A 25427-nucleotide genomic window follows, 5' to 3' on the forward strand; every position below is an offset into this window, starting at 1 on the left:
AATGACACGGTACAGGTATGTAAGCATCTACTGTTCACATGGTAGAATTTAATGAATGTTGTACACAGGATCACACAGTAGTGAAGGGAACATCTGGAGAGCGTGAGCCAGCCAGCAGCCATCACCGTGTGTGGGGAGGACTGAGCAGGACCCAGAGCCCCATCACAGTGCCTCCACCTCACTCACTGATACACGAGAGGCACAATCACCAGAAGATACTAGAACTCACCAACCAGATCATTCAGCTGCTGACTGGAGAGGTGACTGCTGGGAATGGGGCATTATACAGTAACACCAGGGAATGTGTCTTGGTGATGACTGGAGAGGTGACTGCTGGGAATGGGAGATTATACAGTAACACCAGGGGATGTGTCTGGGTGATGACTGGAGAGGTGACTGCTGGGAATGGGACATTCTACAGTAACACCAGGGGATGTGTCTGGGTGATGACTGGAGAGGTGACTGCTGGGAATGGGGCATTATACAGTAACACCAGGGGATGTGACTGGAGAGGTGACTGCTGGAAATGGGACATTAAACAGTAACACCAGGGAATGTGTCTGGGTGATGACTGTATCATTGTGTGTTTCAGGTTCCTATAAGGTGTGAGGATGTCAAGGTCTCTTTCTCCATGGAGGAGTGGGAGTATATAGAGGAACACAGGGGTCTGTACAAGGACGTGATGATGGCGAATCACCGGCCCCTCACATCACTGGGTAAGAGGAGACTGTCATGTAGTGTAATGGAGAGAGCAGCTATGGGGGCCACCTAGATACACATCTCCTGATAATCACATATATACAATGTACTCAGTCACTGTGTGTCTCCTACAGATGGGTCCAGTAACAGGAATACCCCAGAGAGATGTCCCCATCCTCTTTATTCCCAGGATCATACAGAGGAGAAACAGTGTCCCACAGGAGAGACGGGTAGGGTCTCACACAATACTGAAATACAGATGAATATACACTTAAGGATCTGTACTGAAGGTGTTTGAATATTGAACACTGATATTTTTATGTTATTTAGGGTGAAGATCTTATTGATGTTAAAGTAGAAGACATAAAAGTAGAAGAGCAGACGCATGTGGTGGGTGGTCTGCAGTGTAAGGAGGAGGAAATCCCTACAGATATCAGCACAGGTGAGTAATAATCACATATTCTCCTTGTTCAGTCACTACAGCAATCTGTTATTCTCCACCATCTACTGTTAGTACAGACTAATATGGGCAAAGTATCTGCCCAGTGGAGGAGTCAGGAGCCATCAGAACCTATTATACTCCTCCTCACATCATGTCACTATGTGTTACCAGCCCAGAGATCTGACCAGTCTCCTCCCCCCACACTCTGGTATAACCCATACATCAGGAGCCATCAGCCCCTATTATACTCCTCCTCACATCATGTCACTATGTGTTACCAGCCCAGATATCTGACCAGTCTCCTCCCCACACTCTCTGGTGTTTAGTATACAACACTAGGTGTAACATCTTTCTGACCTTTGAAACATTGTAGCCATTCATTCTCTGAATAGTGGAAAGAGATGTGGTGTCACATATCCCAAGATCCTCCTGACATTACATATTGTCCTCCCTTAGCAATAAGAGTAACAATATCTGTATATGAAATACTTTTCTGATTTGCGTCTGAGACAAGTCGTATACCAGCACTAATGTATGTTATACATATATATGTGATGCTATATAAATGCTACCTCAAACTGATTGGTAGCTAGGGGCAACTTTTCTCGTGGTCCACATCTCCACTCTTTCTCTAGCATCCATAAGGGATATTGGGGAATCTAGTACGATGGGGTATAGACGGGGTCCAAAAGAGCCGGCGCACTTTAAATTTCTTCACTGGGTGTGCTGGCTCCTCCCCTCTACTGTGCTTACTGTGAATCTTGGGTAAACACAAACTATGCCGTGTATGTCACACCAGATTCTCTCTATTGTCATCTGATTCTGTTTCTTTGTGAACAATGCAGCCAATCTTCACAAATCAGTGAAGGGGCTGTGGGAGAGGGTCCAGTGCCCCACTGGCTAGAGTCTCTTCAAACTATGATGTCTGATATGTCATCCCAGCTCACTGCTAATGTACATAAAACTCGGCTACTACAACAAGCTGTTGCAGACTTAGCTGCTAGGGCAGATGTTGCACAGCCCCGCTCTCTCTCATGCAGGTCCAGAAAGCGTGGTTTACCTGCTCTACTCTCTGATACAGATGAGGATATACAGGAAGATTGAAAGACTTGGATCCCATTAGTGGGGATTCCAATTCTGCTCGGGGTATTGAACCCCTAATTTTGGCTATACGGGACGTGTTAAAGCTCCCACTAGAGGACGCTGCGCACTTTCCCATTTCCTCCTGAAGGCAGGAAGTTTTGGGTGGAAGCCCCAGGGGTTGAGGTATCAGTCTCTCGACTGTCTAAAAAGGCGGTGCTGCCTGTCCCGGGCTCCTTTACCATGAAGGATCCTGGGAACCGGAAAATACAGACTACGCTAAAATCTATTTACGTGGCAGCAGGTGTGTCACAGAGGCCGGTCATAGCTGGATGACCCATGTCATTCATATGTGGGTTACTCAGATTCAGGAGGGCCTCTCCAGAGCTATGTGCCGGTCACTATGGTGACTCTCCACAAGCACATTCAGGACACTACACACCTCCTGTGTAACTCGCTCAAGGAGATGGGAAATATTAATGCTAGTACTTCTGCCATGGCAATGTCGGCGTGCAGGGCTTTGTGGTTGCGTCATTGGATTGCGGATGCAGAATCAATACGCAGTGTGAATTCCCTCCTCTTTTCGGTGGGAATGGCTCTTTGGGGTTGAGTTGGATGCGTGGATTTCCAAAGATACGGCTGGGAAATCCACGTTTCTCCCCTCTGTGGCCCCGCTGGCGAGACGCTCCTGCACGGGGCTGTCTATGCAGTCATTTCGGTCTTACAGATTTCGTTCTAAGGCCAGAGGTGCCTCAAATACGAATAGAGGCACCAGATGTAAGTCAAGAAAACCTGCAAGCACCAGCTCTCAGGAACAGACCACCAGTTCTGCTTCCACTGAGACCTCAGCATGACGGTGCCCACCCACCCCGAGGGGATCTCGAGGTGGGAGCTCGACTGTGTCACTTCAGCCGCATCTGGTAGGCTTCCTGCCAGTATACCTGGGTCAGGGATCTCGTTTCTCAGGGCTACAAGCTGGAGTTCGACGGTGCTCCTCCCCAACGATTTTTCAAATCAAGCTTACCAGCTTTGAAGGCTATGCAGGTTATGTTGCAACAGGCCGTTCAAAAGTTGGTCCACTCCTACGTCATTGTTCCAGTACCAATACCACAACGAGGCAAGGGTTATTACTTCAACCTGTTTGTGGTACCAAAACAGGATGGTTTGGTAAGGCCCATTTTGAATCTGAAGTTCTTGAATCCTTACCTGAAGGTTTTCAAGTTCAAAATGGAATCCTTGCGAGCAGTGATTGCGGGCCTGGAGGAACAGGAATTCATGGTCTCCTTGGACATCAAGGATGCTTACCTTATTCCGATTTGACCACCTCACAACCGTACCTGAGGTTTACCCTGCTGGATGATCACTACCAGTTCCAGGCCTTGCCCTTTGACCTGTCCACTGCTCCGAGGTTAATCATAAAGGTGATGGCGGAGATAATGGTCCAGGGGGTCAATGTTGTCCCTTACCTTGACGATCTTCTGGTAAAAGTAAGATATAGGGAGCTTTTATTACTCCATATCGACCGCACTATCCACCTTCTGTCACACCATGGGTGGATCCTCAACTTAAAGAAGTCCCACCAGGAGCCAACTCAAAGGCTCTTGTTCCTGGGGATGTTACTGTGGCCTAGAAGGTACCAGGGGACAAGGCGAGAACACTTCAGGAGATGGTCCGCATGGTGCTCCGACCTACTCGAGTGTTCATCCATCTTTGCATAAGATTGTTGGGAAAGATGGTCGCCTCATACGAGGCGATCCAATATGGGAGGTTCCGTGCCAGAACATTTCAGTTGGATCTCCTGAGCAAGTGGTCCAGATCACATCTACAGATGCACCGGATGATTCGGCTGTCACCTCAGGCCAGGATTTCCCTCTTGTGGTGGCTTGCAGTCCTCCAATCTACTGGAGGGCCGGAGTTTTGGGATCCAGGATTGGACCCTCCTTACGACAGATGCTAGTCTAAGTGGATGGGGAGCTGTCACCCAAGGGGCGCAGTTCCATGGCAGGTGGTCAGCCCATGAAAAACCTCAACTTTCTGGAACTTCCGTCGATCTACAAAGTTCTGCTTAAGGCCTCTCCTCTGCTCGGGGATCACGCGATCTAAGTACAATCGGGAATCAAGGAGTTCAGGCACTTCTGTTTGGGCTCAGAGGGCGTGGTACGCAAATCTTCTGGACATGTCCGTCGAAGACCCTTGGCCTCTCCCACTTAGAAGAGATCTTCTTCAACGGATCATTCGTCTACCCGGACTTACGACGTCTTCAATTGATGGCAATGAGGTTGAGCGGAACATCCTAGGGCCTTTCCAAAAAGGTTATTGCTACCATGGTTCAGGCCAGGAAACCTGTGACATCAGAACATTATCTTCATATCTGGAAGAGATATGTCTCTTGATGCGAGGAACACACACATCCACCTGCAGAGTTCCACTTGGGACTTTTCTTACGTTTCCTGCAGGCTGGTGTGGATAAGGGCTTATGCCTGGGTTCCATTAAGGTCCAGACTTCGGATCTCTTCATTTTCTTCCAGAAGAAATTGGCAGTGTTGCCAGAAGTTCAGACCTTCTTGCAAGGGGTACTCCACATCCAACCTCCTTTTGTGCCGCCTACGTCACCCTGGGATTTGAATGTAGTGTTGGAATTTCTACAGTCCTCCAGGTTTGAACCTCTGATGATGGTTGAAGACAAGTACCTCACGTGGAAGACTCTGATGTTATAGGCTCTGGCTTCTGCTCGAAGTGTCTCAGAATTGGGGGCCTTATCGTGTAAGAGTCCCTACTTGGACTTTTACGAGGACAGAGTGGAGCTCTGTACAGGACAGCAGTTCCTGCCGAAGGTTGTCTCCGCGTTTCACCGAATCAACCTATTGTGGTTCCTTCAAATTCGGACTCTTCTCTTCCTCTGGAGGCGTTAGATGATGGACGAGCTTTGAAGATCTATAGCAAGCGAACGGCTCGGATCAGAAAGACTGATTCTTTGTTCGTGCTCTATGATGCCCAGAAAAAGGGTTGTCCTGCTTCGAAGCAGTCCATTGCTCGTTGGATTAGGCTTACTATCTAACAGGCCCATGTGTCGGCAGCTTTACATGTTCCTAAGTGTAGTCTCAGCCTTGCAACTGTGCTGAGCCGCTACCTGGTCGGGGAAGAAAACATTTGTTAAGTTCTACAAGTTTGATGCCCTGGCCAAAGAGGATACCCAGTTTGGACAGGCGGTGCTGAAGCAGTCTCCACACGTTCCTGCCCATTCTGGAAGCTTTGGGACGTTCCCATTGTACTAGATTCCCCAATATCCCTTATGGATGCTAGAGAAAATAGGATTTGAATTACCTACCGGTAAATCCTTTTCTCGTAGTCCATAAGGGATATTGGACGCCTGCCTCAGTGCGTTGACTTTTCTGCAGGTTCTCGTTATGTGGTTACCTGTTCAGATGTTGTTGTTGCCGGCCATTGCCGGTTGTTATATGGTCGTGGTGTGCTGGTATATAAATCTTACCACTCTTTGTTATCATGTTTCCTTCTCTCGTATATGTCCTTTCTCCTTCAGGCACTATTTTACCTATAACTGCCTGTAGGAGGAGGCATAGAGGGGAGGAGCCAGCACACCTAGTGAAGAAATATAAAGTGCACCGGATCCTTTGGACCACGTCTATACCCCATCGTATTAAGTCTCCCCAATATCCCTTATGGACTACGAGAAAAGGACTTACCGGTAGATAATTGAAATCCTATTTTTTACTTCTTGATACATTAATCCCATTGTCTTACTGTCCAGAAAAGTGATCATGCTTAGGAGTATGTTTGGTAATGCGAAGGGGTATATTTACTAATGTGTGGGTCTGTAGAAGTTGGGATGTTTTCCATAGCGACCAATCACATTCTCCTTATTTATCTAGCACCTTCTAGAAGACAATTAGAATCTAAAACCCGCACTTCAGTAAATATAACCCCTTAGTTTCAGGAGAGTGGAGGCTTCTTATCCACAGATCTAGCTGGAACCTACATGCTCCTTGGCTTCTAATACTTTCTTACTGTGGCTGGGACCATGTTCCACGTAGCCATGATGGTGGGCATGGTCTCAGAATGGTACGCCCTCTGGGGTGGTGCCATTATGGGCAGTGTCGGCGCTAGGCGTCATGTATAAATAACTAAAATATTAAATTAATTAAGAAAAACGTATTTATATGTTTCACCACAGCCCCACATTGCTTCCGGCTGCTGAGTCCCTCAGTGCTGTACGGTGTAAAATCGGGCATAGAAGCTACAGGGCTGCACCAGTGGCAATGTGTGTGGATTGCAGAACACGGGGTCCGGGAGAGGAAATTCCCAGTACCACCAGCACTGCAAGAGTTTAAGTCCATGGACTACTATAAATTATATGTATTATAATGTAAGGATAACGTGTTTTTTTTTTCTCTTTCATCCACTAGGGGACACTGGAGTCATATACAATAGGGGTGTGAAGCTTGCAACCGGAGGTGTAGCACAATCTAAAATTTAGCATTGTCTGCACAGCCGGCTCCTCCCCCTTCACATCCCTCATCCCTCAGTTTGAAAAATTGTGCCAAGGAGGTAACAGGCACACAAGGAGCTATGCTCCATTTCAATACAAGAGACTGAGTTAACCTAATGAAAAGGGGGACAAGGTCTTAAGAATAGAGAGACAATGATCCCTACTAAAGAGGATCTGCATCTCTCCTCAGAAAATCCGGAGCACAGAGTCAGCAGTGAGTACTGGTTGTAAAAGGGCCATAGTTATAACCTTAGATACTGGGCATACAGTAATTAAGCCCTGGGAAGATTTCCCCACTGGCCCCCTCCTTCCACTGGCGCTGTGACAACTCCCTGGCCAGCTATACAAGAGATCAGTTTTAGACCCACTTCATGTCAGCTCCCTCGTCCGTCTCTCCTGCCACTACAAGCGGAGGGCTGAGGGAGACACACTGCGGCTGTCACCCGTGTAACGCCGCCGCTTAAACACAGGGGGGAACAGCGGGCTGTTAAAAAGAGCGCGTCCCCTCCCGCTGAAATCTCTCGCGGCTAGCAGCCGCAGCTTCCCCTGCACCCGCAGAGACTCTGACAGTATCTCCCAAACGCCTCCCGCCGTCGGCGCTAGTACGAGGGCGCGGGGGGCTGGTAAAACTGACGGGGGAAAAGAGCAGCAGCGGCTTCTTATACGCTGCTGACTTATAACGGGCAGGCTAGCAGCAAGCTCCTCCGCACTCCCCTGGTATAGACCTCCCGCTGACAGCGCAGCACTGGGGGACAGCAAAGGGGGAGAATGTATAGTAAGTCTCCTCCTGGTAGTAACAACGGGCTGGGGCAGCCGTAAAGGAGGCAGAGTGACCACTTTAGTGATTAGGTGTATGTATATATATATTAAATATATAGTGGCAGCCATTTTAAAACTATTAGAGGCGCCTAAAAGGTTACTGTTAGAAGGTATACGCCCCCTTTAGACCAGTCAGCAGAGGAACGACTTGTTTTATGAAAACTGCTCCCTCTACTGGATATTTTAGATATAGGACTCTGCTGCAATGGATTTTCAATGTGTACTCTAACAAAGAGTTGGGTATGTATATTTCTCTAACGTCCTAGTGGATGCTGGGGACTCCGTCAGGACCATGGGGAAATAGCGGGCTCCGCAGGAGACAGGGCACATCTAAAAAAGCTTTTAGGTCACATGGTGCGTACTGGCTCCTCCCCCTATGACCCTCCTCCAAGCCTCAGTTAGGTTTTTGTGCCCGTCCGAGAAGGGTGCAATCTAGGTGGCTCTCTTAAAGAGCTGTTTAGAAAAGTTTTTTTTTAGGTTTCATTCAGTGATTCCTGCTGGCAACAGGATCACTGCAACGAGGGACTTAGGGGAGAGATCTCCAACTCACCTGCATGCAGGATGGATTGGGATCTTAGGCTACTGGACACTGAGCTCCAGAGGGAGTCGGAACACAGGTCAGCCTGGGGTTCGTCCCGGAGCCGCGCCGCCGATCCCCCTTACAGACGCTGAAGACAGACGGCAGAACGGAGGTCCGGAAACAGGCGGCAGAAGACTTCACAGTCTTCATGAAGGTAGCGCACAGCACTGCAGCTGTGCGCCATTGTTGTCACACGGCTCACTGACCTGGTCACGGAGGGTGCAGGGCGCTGCTGGGGGCGCCCTGGGCAGCAATATAAGTACCTTTTTGGCAAAATAAATACATCACATATAGCCATTAAGGCTATATGTATGTATTTTAACCCAGGCCAGTTCTTAAAAACCGGGAGGAAAAGCCCGCCGAAAAGGGGGCGGAGCTTATTCTCCTCAGCACACAGCGCCATTTTCCCTCACAGAAAGGCTGAGGGGAAGGCTCCCATGCTCTCCCCTGCACTGCACTACAGAAACAGGGTTAAAACAGAGAGGGGGGGCACTGATTTGGCGATATAAATATATATTAAATGCTATAAGGGAGGAACACTTATATAAAGGTTGTCCCTGTATAATTATAGCATTTTGGTGTGTGCTGGCAAACTCTCCCTCTGTCTCCCTAAAGGGCTAGTGGGTCCTGTCCTCTATCAGAGCATTCCCTGTGTGTGTGCTGTATGTCGGTACGTGTGTGTCGACATGTATGAGGAAAATGTTGGTGAGGAGGCGGAGAAAATTGCCTGTAATGGTGATGTCACTCTCTAGGGAGTCGACACCGGAGTGGATGGCTTACTTGTGGAAGTACGTGATCATGTCAACACGCTGCAAGCCGATTGACGACATGAGACGACCGGCAAACAAATTAGTACCTGTCCAGGCGTCTCAGACACCGTCAGGGGCTTGTAAAAACGCCCATTTACCTCAGTCGGTCGACAGACACAGACACGGACACTGACTCCAGTGTCGACGGTGAAGAAACAAAAACTTATTTTCCTTTAGGGCCACACGTTACATGTTAAGGGCATGAAGGAGGTGTTACATATTTCTGATACTACAAGTACCACAAATAAGGGTATTTTGTAGGGTGTGAATAAACTACTTGTAGTTTTGCCTGAATCAGAAAATTAAATGAAGTGTGTGATGATACGTGGGGTTCCTCCGATAGAAAGTTATGGGCGGTATACCCTTTCCCGCCAGAAGTAAGGGCGAGTTGGGAAACACACCTTAGGGTGGATAAGGCGCTCACACGCTTATAAAAAACAAGTGGCGTTACCGTCTCCAGATACGGCCGCCCTCAAGGAGCCAGCTGATAGGAAGCTGAAAAATAGCCTAAGAAGTATATACACACATACTGGTGTTATACTACGACCAGCAATCGCCTCAGACTGGATGTGCAGCGCTGAGGGGGCTTGGTCGAATTTCCTGACTGAAAATTTTGATACCCTTGACAGGGACAAGATTTTATTGTCTATAGAGCATTTTAAGGATGCATTTCTATATATGCGTGATGCGCAGAGGGATATTTGCATTCTGGTATCAAGAGTAAATGTGATGTCCATATCTGCCAGACGAAGACACGACAGTGGTCAGGGGAGGCAGATTCCAGACGGCACATGGAAGTATTGCCGTATAAAGGGGCGGTCCATCGGACCTGGTGGCCATGGCAACAGCTGAAAAATCCACCTTTTGTTACCCCGAGTCACATCTCAGCAGAAAAGGACACAGTCTTTTCAGTCTCAGTCCTTTCGTCCCCATACGGGCAGGCGGGCAAAGGCCAGTCATATCTGCCCAGGGGTAGAGGAAAGGGAAGAAGACTGCAGCAAGCAGCCCATTCCCAGAAACAGAAGCCCTTCACAGCTTCTGCCAAGTCCGCAGCAGGACGCTGGGGCAGTACAAGCGGACTCAGGTGCGGTGGGGGGTCGTCTCAAGAGTTTCAGCATGCAGTGGGCTCACTCGCAAGGGGACTACTGGATCCTACATGTAGTATCCCAGGTGTACATTGGAAATTCGAGACGTCTCCCCCTCACAAGTTTCGGAAGTCTGTTTTACCAACGTCTACCTCCGACAGGGAGGCAGTATTGGAAACAATTCACAGGCTGTATTCCCAGCAGGTGATAATCAAAGTACCCCTTCTACAACAAGGGAGGGGGTATTATTCCACACTATATTGTGGTACTGAAGCCAAACGGCTCGGTGAGATCTGAAATATTTGAACACTTACATACAAGCGTTCAAATCAAGATGGAGTCACTCAGAGCAGTGATAGCGAACCAGGAATAAGGGGACGATATGGTGTCACTGGATATCAGGGACACTTACCTACATGTCCAAATTTGCCCTTCTCACCAAGGGTACCTCAGGTTCGTGGTACAGAACTGTCACTATCAGTTCAGACGCTGCCGTTTGGATTGTCCACGGCGCCCCGGGTCTTTACCAAGGTAATGGCCGAAATAATGATTCTTCTTAAAAGAAACTTGGACGCTTTCCTGATAAGGGCAAGGTCCAGAGAACAGTTGGAGGTCGGAGTAGCACTATCTTTAATAGTTCTACGACAGCACGAGTGGATTCTAAATATTCCAAAATCGCAGCTTTTCCGACGACACGTCTACTGTTCCTAGGGATGATTCTGGACACAGTCCAGAAAAAGGTGTTTCTCCCAGAGGAGAAAGCCAGGGAGTTATCCGAGCTAATCGGGATCCTCCTAAAACCAGGAAAAGTGTCAGTGCATCATTGCACAAGAGTCCTGGTAAAAAATGGTGGCTTATTACGAAGCAATTCCATTCGGCAGATTTCACGCATGAACTCTTCAGTGGGATCTGCTGGACAAATGGTCCGGATCGCATCTTCAGATGCATCAGCAGATAACCCTATATCCAAGGACAAGGGTGTCTCTCCTGTGGTGATTACAGAGTGCTCATCTTCTAGAGGGCCACAGATTCAGCATTCAGGATTGGATGCTGGTGACCACGGAGGCCAGCCTGAGAGGCTGGGGAGCAGTCACACAGGGAAAAAATTTCCAGGACAGTGTGATCAAGTCTGGAGAATTCTCTCCACATAGATGGAGCTAAGAGCAAAATTATAATGCTCTAAACTTAGCAAGACCTCTGCTTCAAGGTCAGCCGGTATTGATCCAGTGGGATAACATCACGGCAGTCGCCCACGTAAACAGAAAGGGCGGCACAAGAAGCTGGAGGCAGTGGAAAAAAACTGCAAGGATTTTTCGCTAGGCGGAAAATCATGTGATAGCACTGTCAGCAGTGTTCTCTCCGGGAGGGGACGACTGGGAAGCAAACTTCCTCAGCAGGCATGACCTCCACCCGGGAGAGTGGGAACTTCATAGGGAAGTTTTTCTGCATGATTGTGAACCATTGGCAAAGACCAAAGGTGGAAATGATGGCGTCCCGCCCGAACAAAAAACGGGACAGGTATTGCGCCAGGTCATGAGACCTTCAGGCGATAGCTGTGGATGTCCTGGTAACACCGTGGGTGTAACAGTCGGTGTATGTGTTCCCTCCTCTGCTTCTCATAACCAAGGTATTGAGAATTATAAGACATAGAGGAGTATGAACTATACTCGTGACTCCGGATTGGCCAAGAGGGACTTGGTACCCGGAACTTCAAGAGATGCTCACAGAGGACTAAGGGCCTGGGGAGCTAAGAAGGGACTTGCTTCAGCAGGTACCATGTCTATTCCAAGACTTACCGCGGCTGCGTTTGACGGCATGGCGGTTGAATGCCGGATCCTGAAGGAAAAAGGCATTCCATAAGAGGTCATACCTACCCTGGTAAAAGCCAGCAAGGAGGTGACCGCACAACGTCATCACCACATGTGGTGAAAATATGTTGCGTGGGTGAGGCCAGGAAGGCCCCACAAAGAAAATTCAACTAGGTCGATTTCTACACTTCCTGAAAACAGGAGTGTTTGAGCCTAAAATTGGGGTTCTTTAAAGTTTTAAATTTCGGCCCTGTAGAATTTCTTCCGGAAAGAATTGACTTCAGTTCCTGAAGTCCAGATTGTCAAGGGAGTATTGCATATACACCCCTTTTTGTGCCTCTAGTGGCACCGTGGGATCTCAACATAGTGTTGAGATTCCTTAAAATCATATTGGTTTGAACCACTCAAATCTGTGGATTTGAAATATCTCACATGGACAGTGAACATGCTGTTGACCAATATCTCACATGGACAGTGACCATGCTGTTGGTCCTGGCCTCGGCCAGGCGATTGTCAGAATGGGTGGCTTTGTCTTACAAAAGCCCATATTTAATTTTCCATTCGGACGGGGCAGAACTGGGACTCGTCTTCAGTTTCTTCCTAAGGGGGTGTCAGCGTTTCACCTGAAACAACCTATTATGGTGCCTGCGGCGACTAGGGACTTGGAGGACTCCAGGTTACTAGACGTTGTCCGGACCCTAAAATATATATATATATATATATATATATATATATATATATATATATATATATATATATATATATATATATATAGTTTAGGACGGCTGGAGTCACAAAGTCTGACTTGCTGTTTATATTGTATGCACCCAACAAGATGGGTGCTCCTGCTTTTAAGCAGACGATTGCTCGTTGGATTTGTAGTACAATTCAGCTTGCACATTCTGTGGCAGGCCTGCCACAGTCAAAATCTGTAAATGCCCACTCCACAAGGAATGTGGGCTCATCTTGGGCGGCTGCCCGAGGGGTCTCGGCTTTACAACTTGGCCGAGCAGCTACGTGGTCAGGGAGGAACACGTTTGTAAAATTCTACAAATTGGATACTCTGGCTAAAGAGGACCTGGAGTTCTCTCATTCGGTGCTGCAGAGTCATCCGCACTCTCCCGCCCGTTTGGGAGCTTTGGTATAATCCCCATGGTCCTGACGGAGTCCCCAGCATCCACTAGGACGTTAGAGAAAATAAGAATTTACTTACCGATAATTCTATTTCTCGTAGTCCGTAGTGGATGCTGGGCGCCCATCCCAAGTGCGGATTGTCTGCAATGCTTGTACATAGTTATTGTTACAAAAATCGGGTTATTCTTGTTGTGAGCCATCTTTTCAGAGGCTACTTCGTTTTGTTATCATACTGTTAACTGGGTTCAGATCACAGGTTGTACAGTGTGATTGGTGTGGCTGGTATGAGTCTTACCCGGGATTCAAGATCCTTCCTTATTGTGTACGCTCGTCCGGGCACAGTACCTAACTGAGGCTTGGAGGAGGGTCATAGGGGGAGGAGCCAGTACGCACCATGTGACCTAAAAGCTTTTTTAGATGTGCCCTGTCTCCTGCGGAGCCCGCTAGTTCCCCATGGTCCTGACGGAGTCCCCAGCATCCACTACGGACTACGAGAAATAGAATTATCGGTAAGTAAATTCTTATTTTTCAAGGGACTTCTAAACAAAAGATCCCGACGAAATAAAGGGAACGACTGGATAACAAACCCGACCCAGAACTGAAATACAGTTGGGTGTGCGAGGGTGACAACGGCTGGTGATATTTTTATTATTATTATTATTATTATTATTATTTTTATTGTTGGTTGTTGTTGTTGTTGTTGTTATTATTTTTTTATATACGGATGGGTCCAACATTTATCTTGACCTTTAATAGGATTAACTGAGCCAGGGCAGTCGGACGTAATTCCCTGCTGTAATGACTTAATCCCCTGCTGTATTGTTCAAGAACAATAGCCTAAAGGTTTTTATTCCAATAAGTCATGTTGGGCCTATGCGCAACTAGTCGAGATAACCGGGGACCCATCTGTAGTATGTACAGTAAAACAAGAAAATCCAGCTAGATGAATCCGGTGTACCTTTAATATCCATCACCCGTTACGGTCTTTCTGTTCCTATTATAAAGGTGGAAAGCACTGAGGAGCGCTCTCTGCGGTACGGCTTCAAATGTTAAAAGCACTTACCAAGAGCTTATTATGTGTGCACAAATTGTAATAAGATCAGCGCTAGTTTGGGTGACTCCCGGGTATGCGTTCCTGTTTATTTAAAGGTGCTAAACAGGGGAGCTAGGTTCCGTCACGGTCAAGCTCTGACAAAGCTTTCATAGGCAATGTCAAAATTCCGCAAACACCAGTCAGAGGTGCTGAGGGATTATCAAAGACCATGGAGGTATTCTGATTTAACTTAATCCCTCCTGCACAGGCATTATGCAATGTGAGCAGGGCGTTTCGGAGAACCCTCCCCATCTTACACGAAGGAGGAAGAGGGTCTTATTCTAGATGAAAGGGCGAGATGAATGAGTCTGCCTTAGATCAGGAACTTAGATTACCTTATAAAAGCGGTTCTGTAGATTCCTACGCTTCCTGAAGTAAGGAGTTCAGGAACCAGAGAGTTTTCGATCTATTCGAATCCCTCTTCTCGTTGACAAATGTCACCTATACCTAAAGTGACCGCCTTAAGGGATATGTCATGTCGCAGGGTGCACACCGCATTAAAATCATTTTATAACAGCACATTTGTCGCATGGGCTAGGCGTAAGAAAGTAGCCTAGCGGAAATTTCTCAGTTAGCGGAGAATATTCGAAAATCAGCGACTTATATGTGTCAGACTTCAAGGGTCGCTAGTAGAATAGCGTCCCACATCTAGATTTCGGCCATTTCCACTAGAAAAATGTTATGGTTCAGAGAATGGCTAGTGGTCTAGGATTCCCGGAGTAGAGGCTATTCCATTTTGGGGTTTAGATGTTATATGATGAGTTCGACAAGTAGATTTTACAGGCAACTACAGTGAAATCTACCGTTCTACCCATTTCTTACTCAAGCACCACTTCCCACGTTAGAGGAGGTTGCTCGGGACCAGTGTTTCAGTTCATTCGATCGCTGTCGTACCTAGCCAGAAGACAGTCGACACAAGAAAAGCATGACTGTCTCCCTGCTCACCTAGAGTCCACCTTGGGGACGTCTGGGCCAAAACAGCACCAGACGTCTGGGTCAGCAAGATAATTCCCATACAGGATAGAGTTACAGGGGTGTACACTCAGGCTGTTTATTAGCAGGGCGAGGGCCTAAGGTGCCCATTGCGAGCACGAGCGTTACAGAAGACAAATTCAAAGTCTCCTACATACAAAGACTTAAGTCGCCAGTCCCTGACCCTAGATGAGGAATGGGATTTTATTCAAAACTTTTGCTAATGCAAAATACTTTCATATTCCGATTTGGACCCCTCACCAAGCTTACTTAAGATTTGCGCCAGTGTGAAATTACTACCGAATCAGGGCCCTGCCATTCGGTCTATCATCAGCCCCAAGAATCTTTATAGAGATCATAACAATAGTGGTGACAGGATTGAGAATACCTTCTCAAGACGATCTGCTATAGACCTCATCTCAGAAACAGTTGATTAAGGATGCTCAGCATCTCATCAAAGTAATCCAACCTCATGCTAACTCAACGCACTCAATTCCTCTGTCTCATCTTGGACACTATACAATGGGAGTATTCCTACCAGAGCACTAGATCCAGGACCCACAAAGGTTACTGGCTCAGGTACTAAGGACACAGACGGTTTCTCCACACCTCTGTGTGCTACTTCTCGAGAAGAGGGTGGCGTCACAGCTCTCCGGTACGGCACGACCATTCCAGATGAAACTCATTGCTCAGGGAGCAGATTCGCACTGGCTTCTACATCGAAGAATCCAACTTCCACCACACATACGAACCTAATGATTTGGTGGTCGTTGCACAAGAATCTCGCAGCATGAAAGAGATTCGGCATTTGGGATTGAAGGATCCTGACAACGAACGCAAATCTCAGAGGTTGGGATGCCGTCCTAGTGGTACAAAGTCCTAACGGTTTGCAGATTCAAGATGGAATAAATCCAGTCAGTTATGCCGGGCTTTGAAAATGAAGGGCAGCCTGCCCAAATACATTCTCGAACTGAGAGCAGTTGGCGGTGCGCTTCTCTTAGACACAGACCTAGTCATGGGTCAACACTTAAAGATACAGTCGGACAATTCACGACGACTGCTTGCATAAACCAGCAAGGGGGAACAAAGAGCAGGATGGCGTTAATGAAAGCCACAAAGATCTTGTTGTGGGCAGAAAGGCGAAACATCATCCTCTCGGCAGTGTTCACTCCAGGTGTGGAAAACTGGGAAGCAGATGATCTCAACTGCAAGGACATGCATCAAGGGAAGTGGTGCCTACATCCACAGATTTTCGACAGGCTGGTGAGAAGATGGGGTCTACCTCTAGTCGATCTAATGGCGTCTCGGCGAAACCATCAGCTGCCCATATCTGTGTCCAGATATCCAGCAGCAGAAGGAGTGACCGCAGTAACACTTGGTGTTACAAGAGGGTTTTTATTTCTCCACCTTGCCCACTCATACCCAGGGTTCTGTAACGGTTGAACCGAGAATGAGTATGGACAATTCTAATGGCACCAGATTGGCCCCACAGGAGTTGGTACTCAATCCTGCAAGGGTTACTGGTGGAAGATCGTTGGCGATTACCTCAAAGGGAGGACCTGCTATCTCAGGGACTGTTCCAACACCAGTCCTCCATAGGCTGCATTTAACGGCGGGGCTCTTGAATCCCAGATCTTAACACAGAGGGATTCCAAGAACGACCGTTCCTACGATAATTACTGCTAGGAAGTCTGTCACAGCCATGCACTACTACAGTATTTGGAATATGTACAGGGACTGGTGTCAAGAACGTGGGGGGAATTCGACGAACTTCCACTTATCCACACTTCTGCTGTTCCTTCAGACCGGTCTAGATATAGGACCAAGGCTGGGCTCTCTGAACGTTCAACTTTCGGCTCTCCCCATCCTATGTCAACAAGCGTTTAGCATTCTTGCCAGAGGGTCAAGCTTTTTTTACAGGGGGTTCTCAGGATAAAACCCACTTTTCGCCCTACAAATGAGCCATGGGACTGTAATTTGGGTTGGAATTTTTCAGATCTCCAACGTTTGAGTCGTTGGCAAAAACAGAGCTGAACTATACCTTGGACAAGGTCACGTTATTGCTTGCCTTGGATTAGGCCAGGCGGGTTTCTATGTTGGGAGCCCTATTGTGTAAGAGTCTTGAATGTCGCATGGGGTTAGGGCAGAACTCCGTACAAGAACAAGTTCCCTCCTAAGGTGGTTTCGGGGTTTCACGTAAACCAGCAAATTGTGGTCCCATCTTTTCGGAGTCGCACAGATGGGTATGTGTTTTTGGCTGTTGTCCAAGCTTTACGGGTATACGTACAAGTTACGTCGGCCTTCAAACTGTCGGACCATTGTTTGTTCTTTATGAGGGTTGGCCAGCATCTAAGCTGCTTTTGTCTCGATGGATTCGATTTGCCATTTGGCAAGCTTATGGTTCCTGTGGAAAACAGTTTCCGACTCATACGGGTGCCCCTACCAGATCAATGGGTGCCTTGTGGAGGTCCGGCAGAGGTGTTTTCACTACTCAACTTTGCAGAGCGGCGATGTGGTCCTCAATCCACAGGTTCTTGTAATTTTACAAGTTTGATGCCTTTGCGTCCGGACACTCTAAGTTCGGACGTTTAGTTTTGCAGACCACTGACAGCACGCCCTCCCTGGGGGATAACTTTGGGACGTCCCCTATTGTATATGACTCCAGTGTCCCCTAGTGGATGAAAGAGAAAAGAGGATTTTGGTACTTACCGATAAATCCATTTCTCTGAATCCTCTAGGGGACACTGGACGCCCGCCTCGGTGCTGTCAACCTGCTGTGTTCAAGGTTCTTGTTCAAACAGTTCATGCAAACAGCGTTGGTTTTTTCTGTTAAGAATTACCCGGAAGCTGTTTGATAAGTTGTACGGTTCGGTTCCTCGCCATGGGCTCTAGTTTCATGTCCTGCTCTCTCGGTCAAATTTTCCAAACTGAGGGATGAGGGATGTGAAGGGGGAGGAGCCGGCTGTGCAGACAATGCTAAATTTTAGATTGTGCCACACCTCCGGTTGCAAGCTTCACACCCCTATTGTATATGACTCCAGTGTCCCCTAGAGGATTCAGAGAAATGGATTTATCGGTAAGTACCAAAATCCTCTTTTTTGTGTTTTTTGATTTTTTTTTTTTAAATGTGTTTAGTTGAAATGTCCGACATACAGATAGAAGACATACAGTGGTTCTTGAAAGTTTGTGAACCCTTCAGCATTTTCTTTATTTCTGCTGAAATTTGGCCTAAAACGACCTCAGATTTTCACACAAGTCCTAAAAGAAGATAAAGAGAACCAAATCACACACGAGAAAAAAAAATAGACGTGCTCATATTTTGATATTTATTTTTTTTGAGGAAAATTATCCAATATCATGTATCTGTGAGTGGCAAAAGTATGTGAACCTTTAGGCTTAGCAGATATTTTGAAAGTGAAATTAGAGTAAGGTATTTCCAATTTATGGGATGATAATCAGGTGTGCATGGACAACCTGTCTTTTTAAAAGAACAGGGATCTATCAGTCTGTTCACAACACGTTTGAGGAAGTCCTATCATGCCATGAACAAAGGAGATTTCTGAGGACCTCAGAAGAAGAGTTGTTGATGCTCATCCGTCAGTTTGTATACAAATGGAGGAAATTCCAGACCATTATTACCCTCCCCAAGAGTGGTCGACCAACAAAGATTACGCCAAGAGCAAGGCGTCTAAAAGTTTACAAGGTCACAAAGGAACCCATGGTAACCGCTAAGCAACTGAAGGCCTTTCTCACATTAGCTAATGTTAATGAGTCCACTTAACAATTCTGTGTGCATGGCAGGATTGCAAACAGAAATCAGCTGCTCTCCAAATAGAAACATTGCTGCCCATCTGCAGTTTGTTAAAGATCACCTGGACAATCCAGAAGGCTATTGGAACAATGTTTTGTGGACAGATGATTCCACAATAGAGCTCTTTGGCTTAAATGAGAAGCGTTATGTTTGGAGAAAGGAGAACACTGCATTACAGCATAAACACGGTGGTGGTGGTATCATGGTTTGGGCCTGTTTTGCTGCATCTGACCCAGGATTACTTGCCATCATTGATGTGACAATGAATTTTGAATCATACCAGAATATTCTAAAGGTCCATGAGCTGTATCTCAGAAGAACGTGGGTCATACAGCAAGTACACAAGTCATTTGACCAATGAAGGGTTAAAGAAGAATAAATGTAAAGTTTTGGATTGGCCAAGTCAAGGTCCTAACCTTAATCCAATCGAAATGATGTGGAAGGACCTGAAGCGAGCAACATAACAGAGGTGAAGCTGTTTTGTAGAGGAATGGGGTATAATTCCTCCAAGCTGATGTTCAGGACTAATCAACAATTACTGGAAACAGATGTAGTTATTGAAAGCAAATACTGAAAGCAAAGGTTCACATACTTATGCCCCTCATAGATATGTGATATTGGATCATTCCTCAATATAAAAATGAGCACGTCTCATTTCTTTGTCTCATTTGATTTGGTTCCCTTTATCTAGTTTTAGGACTGAAAATCTGAGGTAGTTTTAGTCCAAATTTCAGCAGAAATGTAGAAAATTCTGAAGGGTTCACAAACTTTGAAGCACCACTATAGTAAGTACACAACAATTAGTGGGTTAAGGCAATAACCTGGATTAGGAGTTAAACAATTATAAAATAAAATAATGTAGTTATCCAACCATTACCAGTAGGATATAGAGCAGGGGTAGCCAACTCCAGTCCTAGAGAGTTACCAACAGTTAACGCTTTCCAGGTCTCCTCACAGAATCACAAGTGATGTAACTAGCTCCACCTGTGGATCTTTTAAGATGTGTGAGTAATGAATACACCTGTGCACCTGCTAGGTGGTCTGGAAAATGTGAACTGTAACGCGGGGTGGGGCGTGAATAAAAAGATGCACGTACAGGTAGCATTTTATGGGAGTGTTGCTAAAGGTGGTTGCGTACAGAGATGTTTCACTGATTACATAGTAAATCATAGATGCGGGGTTGGGAAAAAAATAGGATTTTAATTACCTACCGGTAAATCCTTTTTGCGTAGTCTGTAGAGGATGCTGGGGTCCACATTAGTAACATGGGGTATAGACGGGTCCTTTGGGAGCTATGGGCACTTTAAGAGTTTAATAGTCTGGGCTGGCTCCTCCCTCTATGCCCCTCCTACCAGACCCAGTCTAGACATAGTGCCCGAGGAGACATACTTCGAGAGAAGGAAATACACAGATAGTGGTGAGATTCACACCAGCTCACACATAACAGACAACCAAGCTAACTAGCTTGAAACAAGTCAACAACCGCTGAACAACATTACTTAACCAAGTAACAAGGCAGTACTGAACCAAGTAACAACTGCAGGAAAATTAAGCGCTGGGAGAGCCCCCAGCATCCTCTACGGACTACGAGAAATGGATTTACCGGTGGGTTATTAAAATCCTATTTCTCTGACGTCCTAGTGGATGCTGGGAACTCCGTAAGGACCATGGGGAATAGCGGCTCCGCAGGAGACTGGGCACAAAAGTAAAGCTTTAGGACTACCTGGTGTGCACTGGCTCCTCCCCCTATGACCCTCCTCCAAGCCTCAGTTAGATTTTTGTGCCCGAACAAGAAGGGTGCACACTAGGTGGCTCTCCTGAGCTGCTTAGTGAAAAGTTTAGTTTTAGGTTTTTTATGTTCAGTGAGACCTGCTGGCAACAGGCTCACTGCATCGAGGGACTAAGGGGAGAAGAAGCGAACTCACCTGCTTGCAGAGTGGATTGGGCTTCTTAGGCTACTGGACACCATTAGCTCCAGAGGGACCGATCACAGGCCCAGCCATGGAGCTCGGTCCCAGAGCCGTGCCGCCGGCCCCCTTAAAGAGCCAGAAGACAGAAGAGGTCCGGAAAATCGGCGGCAGAAGACGTCCTGTCTTCACCAAGGTAGCGCACAGCACTGCAGCTGTGCGCCATTGCTCTCAGCACACTTCACACTCCGGTCACTGAGGGTGCAGGGCGCTGGGGGGGGGGGCACCCTGAGACGCAATAGAAACACCTTGGATGGCAAAAAAATGCATCACATATAGCTCCTGGGCTATATGGATGAATTTAACCCCTGCCAGAATACACAGAAAAACGGGAGATAAGGCCGCCGAGAAGGGGGCGGAGCCTATCTCCTCAGCACACTGGCGCCATTTTCCCTCACAGCTCCGTTGGAGGGAAGCTCCCTGGCTCTCCCCTGCAGTCACTACACTACAGAAAGGGTTAAAAAAGAGAGGGGGGCACTAATTACGCGCAGTATTAACAATACAGCAGCTATAAGGGGGAAATACACTTTTATATAAGGTTATTCCTGTATATATATAGCGCTCTGGTGTGTGCTGGCAAACTCTCCCTCTGTCTCCCCAAAGGGCTAGTGGGGTCCTGTCCTCTATCAGAGCATTCCCTGTGTGTGTGCTGTGTGTCGGTACGTTGTGTCGACATGTATGAGGAGGAAAATGATGTGGAGGCGGAGCAATTGCCTATAATAGAGATGTCACCCCCTAGGGAGTCGACACCTGAGTGGATGAGCTTATGGAAGGAATTACGTGACAGTGTCAGCTCTTTGAAAAAGACAGTTGATGACATGAGACAGCCGGCTACTCAGCTTGTGCCTGTTCAGGTGTCTCAAAAGCCATCAGGGGCTCTAAAACGCCCGTTACCTCAGATGGCAGATACAGACGTCGACACGGATACTGACTCCAGTGTCGACGGGTAAGAGACAAACGTGACTTCCAGTAGGGCCACACGTTACATGATTGAGGCAATGAAAAATGTTTTACATATTTCTGATAATACCAGTACCACCAAAAGGGGTATTATGTTAGGTGAGAAAAAACTACCTGTAGTTTTTCCTGAATCTGAGGAATTAAATGAGGTGTGTGATGAAGCGTGAGTTTCCCACGATAAAAAACTGATAATTTCAAAAAAATTATTGGCATTATATCCTTTCCCGCCAGAGGTTAGGGCGTGTTGGGAAACACCCCCTAGGGTGGATAAAGCGCTCACGCGCTTATCAAAACAGGTGGCTCTACCCTCTCCTGAGACGGCCGCCCTTAAGGATCCTGCTGATAGAAAGCAGGAGGGTATCCTAAAATGTATTTACACACATACTGGTGTTATACTGCGACCAGCAATCGCCTCAGCCTGGATGTGCAGTGCTGGGTTGGCTTGGTCGGATTCCCTGACTGAAAATATTGATACCCTAGATAGGGACAGTATATTACTGACTATAGAGCATTTAAAAGATGCATTTCTATATATGCGTGATGCACAGCGGGATATTTGCCGACTGGCATCAAGAGTAAGTGCGCTGTCCATTTCTGCCAGAAGAGGGTTATGGACGCGACAGTGGTCGGGTGATGCAGATTCCAAACGGCATATGGAAGTATTGCCTTATAAAGGGGAGGAGTTATTTGGGGTAGGTCTATCAGACCTGGTGGCCACAGCAACGGCTGGGAAATCCACATTTTTACCCCAGGTCGCCTCTCAACATAAGAAGACGCCGTATTATCAGGCGCAGTCCTTTCATCCCCATAAGGGCAAGCGGGCGAAAGGCTCCTCATTTCTGCCCCGTGGCAGAGGAAGGGGAAAAAGGCTGCAGCAGACAGCCAGTTCCCAGGAGCATAAGCCCTCTCCCACTTCTGTCAAGTCCTCAGCATGACGCTGGGGCTTTACGAGCGGACTTGTGCCCCCACCGTGCCTGTCTCAAGAATTTCAGCGCGCAGTGGGCTCACTTGCAAGTAGACCCCTGGGTCCTTCAGGTGGTATCTCAGGGGTACAAATTGGAATTCTAAACATCTCCTCCTCGCCGTTTCCTAAAGTCTGCTTTACCGACGTCTCCCTCCGACAGGGAGGCGGTATTGGAGGCCATTCACAAGCTGTATTCTCAGCAGGTGATAATCAAGGTACCCCTCCTGCAACAGGGCAAGGGGTATTATTCAACGCTGTTTGTGGTACCGAAGCCGGACAGCTCGGTGAGACCTATTTTAAATCTGAAATCCTTGAACACTTACATACAAAGGTTCAAATTCAAGATGGAGTCACTCAGAGTGGTGATCGCGAACCTGGAAGAAGGGGACTATATGGTGTCTTTGGACATCAAGGATGCTTACCTCCATGTCCCAATTTACCCTTCTCATCAAGGATACCTCAGGTTTGTGGTACAGAACTGTCACTATCCGTTTCAGACGCTCCCGTTTGGATTGTCCACGGCACCCCGGGTCTTTACCAAGGTAATGGCCGAAATGATGATACTACTTCGAAGAAAAGGCGTCTTAATTATCCCTTACTTGGACGATCTACTGATAAGGGCAAGATCCAGGGAACAGTTAGTGGTCGGAGTAGCACTATCTCAAGTAGTGCTACGGCAGCACGGGTGGATTCTGAATATCCCAAAATCCCAGCTGATCCCGACGACACGTCTGCTGTTTCTAGGGATGATTCTGGACACAGTCCAGAAAAAGGTGTTTCTCTCGGAGGAGAAAGCCAGGGAGTTATCTGAGCTAGTCAGAAACCTCCTGAAACCAGACCGGGTCTCAGTGCATCAATGCACAAGGGTCCTGGGGAAAATGGTGGCTTCCTACGAAGCAATTCCATTCGGCAGATTCCACGCAAGAACATTCCAGTGGAATCTGCTGGACAAATGGTCCGGATCGCATCTTCACATGCATCAGCGGATAACCCTGTCCCCAAGGACAAGGGTGTCTCTCCTGTGGTGGTTGCAGAGTGCTCATCGTCTAGAGGGCCGCAGATTCGGCATTCAGGCCTGGGTCCTGGTGACCACGGATGCCAGCCTGAGAGGCTGGGGAGCAGTCACACAGGGAAGAAATTTCCAGGGCTTGTGGTCAAGCCTGGAGACATCACTTCACATAAATATCCTGGAACTAAGGGCCATTTACAATGCTCTAAGCCAAGCAAGACCTCTGCTTCAAGGTCAGCCGGTGTTGATCCAGTCGGACAACATCACGGCAGTCGCCCACGTAAACAGACAGGGCTGCACAAGAAGCAGGAGGGCAATGGCAGAAGCTGCAAGGATTCTTCGCTGGGCGGAAAATCATGTGATAGCACTGTCAGCAGTGTTCATTCCGGGAGTGGACAACTGGGAAGCAGACTTCCTCAGCAGACACGATCTCCACCCGGGAGAGTGGGGACTTCACCCAGAAGTCTTCCACATGATTGTAAACCGTTGGGAAAAACCAAAGGTGGACATGATGGCGTCCCGCCTCAACAAAAAACTGGACAGGTATTGCGCCAGGTCAAGGGACCCTCAGGCAATAGCTGTGGATGCTCTGGTAACACCGTGGGTGTACCAGTCAGTGTATGTGTTCCCTCCTCTGCCTCTCATACCCAAGGTACTGAGAATTATAAGACGGAGAGGAGTAAGAACTATACTCGTGGCTCCGGATTGGCCAAGAAGGACTTGGTACCCGGAACTTCAAGAGATACTCACAGAGGACCCATGGCCTCTGCCTCTAAGAAGGGACCTGCTCCAGCAGGGACCCTGTCTGTTCCAAGACTTACCGCGGCTGCGTTTGACGGCATGGCGGTTGAACGTCGGATCCTGAAGGAAAAAGGCATTCCGGATGAAGTCATCCCTACCCTGATAAAAGCCAGGAAGGATGTTGCCGCAAAGCATTATCACCGAATTTGGCGAAAATATGTTGCGTTGTGCGAGGCCAAGAAGGCCCCAATGGAGGAATTTTAACTGGGTCGTTTCCTGCATTTCCTGCAAACAGGAGTGTCTATGGGCCTCAAATTGGGATCCATTAAGGTTCAGATCTCGGCCCTGTCAATATTCTTCCAAAAAGAACTGGCTTCAGTTCCTGAAGTTCAGACGTTTGTCAAAGGGGTGCTGCATATACAGCCTCCTTTTGTGCCTCCAGTGGCACCTTGGGATCTCAATGTAGTTTTGGGTTTCCTCAAATCACATTGGTTTGAACCACTTAAGTCTGTGGATTTAAAATATCTCACATGGAAAGTGGTCATGCTGTTGGCCCTGGCTTCGGCCAGGCGCGTGTCAGAATTGGCGGCTTTATCCTGCAAAAGCCCCTATCTGATTTTCCATTCGGACAGGGCGGAATTGAGGACTCGTACACAGTTTCTCCCTAAGGTGGTGTCAGCGCTTCACCTGAACCAACCTATTGTGGTACCTGCGGCTACTAGGGACTTGGAGGATTCCAAGATGCTGGACGTTGTCAGGGCCCTGAAAATATGTTTCCAGGACGGCTGGAGTCAGAAAATCTGACTCGCTGTTTATCCTGTATGCACCCAATAAGCTGTAAAGCAGAGACACCCCGGGCAGCCACCCAGGCAGAACCCACTTTATGAGTAGAGTGGGCCTTATCCGATTTTGGACGCGGCAATCCTGCCGTAGAATAAGCATGCTGG

The 25427-nt window shown here is 47.5% G+C and overlaps 1 protein-coding gene across 1 annotated transcript in view; it reads left to right on the plus strand.

Annotated features, from left to right (window-relative positions):
* Positions 1-633: 633 nt before the first annotated feature.
* Positions 634-25427, plus strand: part of LOC134991139 (zinc finger protein OZF-like) — a 50550-nt gene continuing 25756 nt past the window's right edge. The window contains exons 1-3 of the mRNA XM_063950729.1: positions 634-716; positions 834-929; positions 1030-1141. Coding sequence (XP_063806799.1) covers positions 834-929; positions 1030-1141 — 208 coding nt within the window. The 5' untranslated portion in view covers positions 634-716. The remainder of the gene's footprint in view (positions 717-833; positions 930-1029; positions 1142-25427) is intronic.

This window comes from Pseudophryne corroboree, unplaced genomic scaffold (assembly GCF_028390025.1).
Source record: "Pseudophryne corroboree isolate aPseCor3 unplaced genomic scaffold, aPseCor3.hap2 scaffold_1205, whole genome shotgun sequence".
Classification (NCBI taxonomy): domain Eukaryota; kingdom Metazoa; phylum Chordata; class Amphibia; order Anura; family Myobatrachidae; genus Pseudophryne; species Pseudophryne corroboree.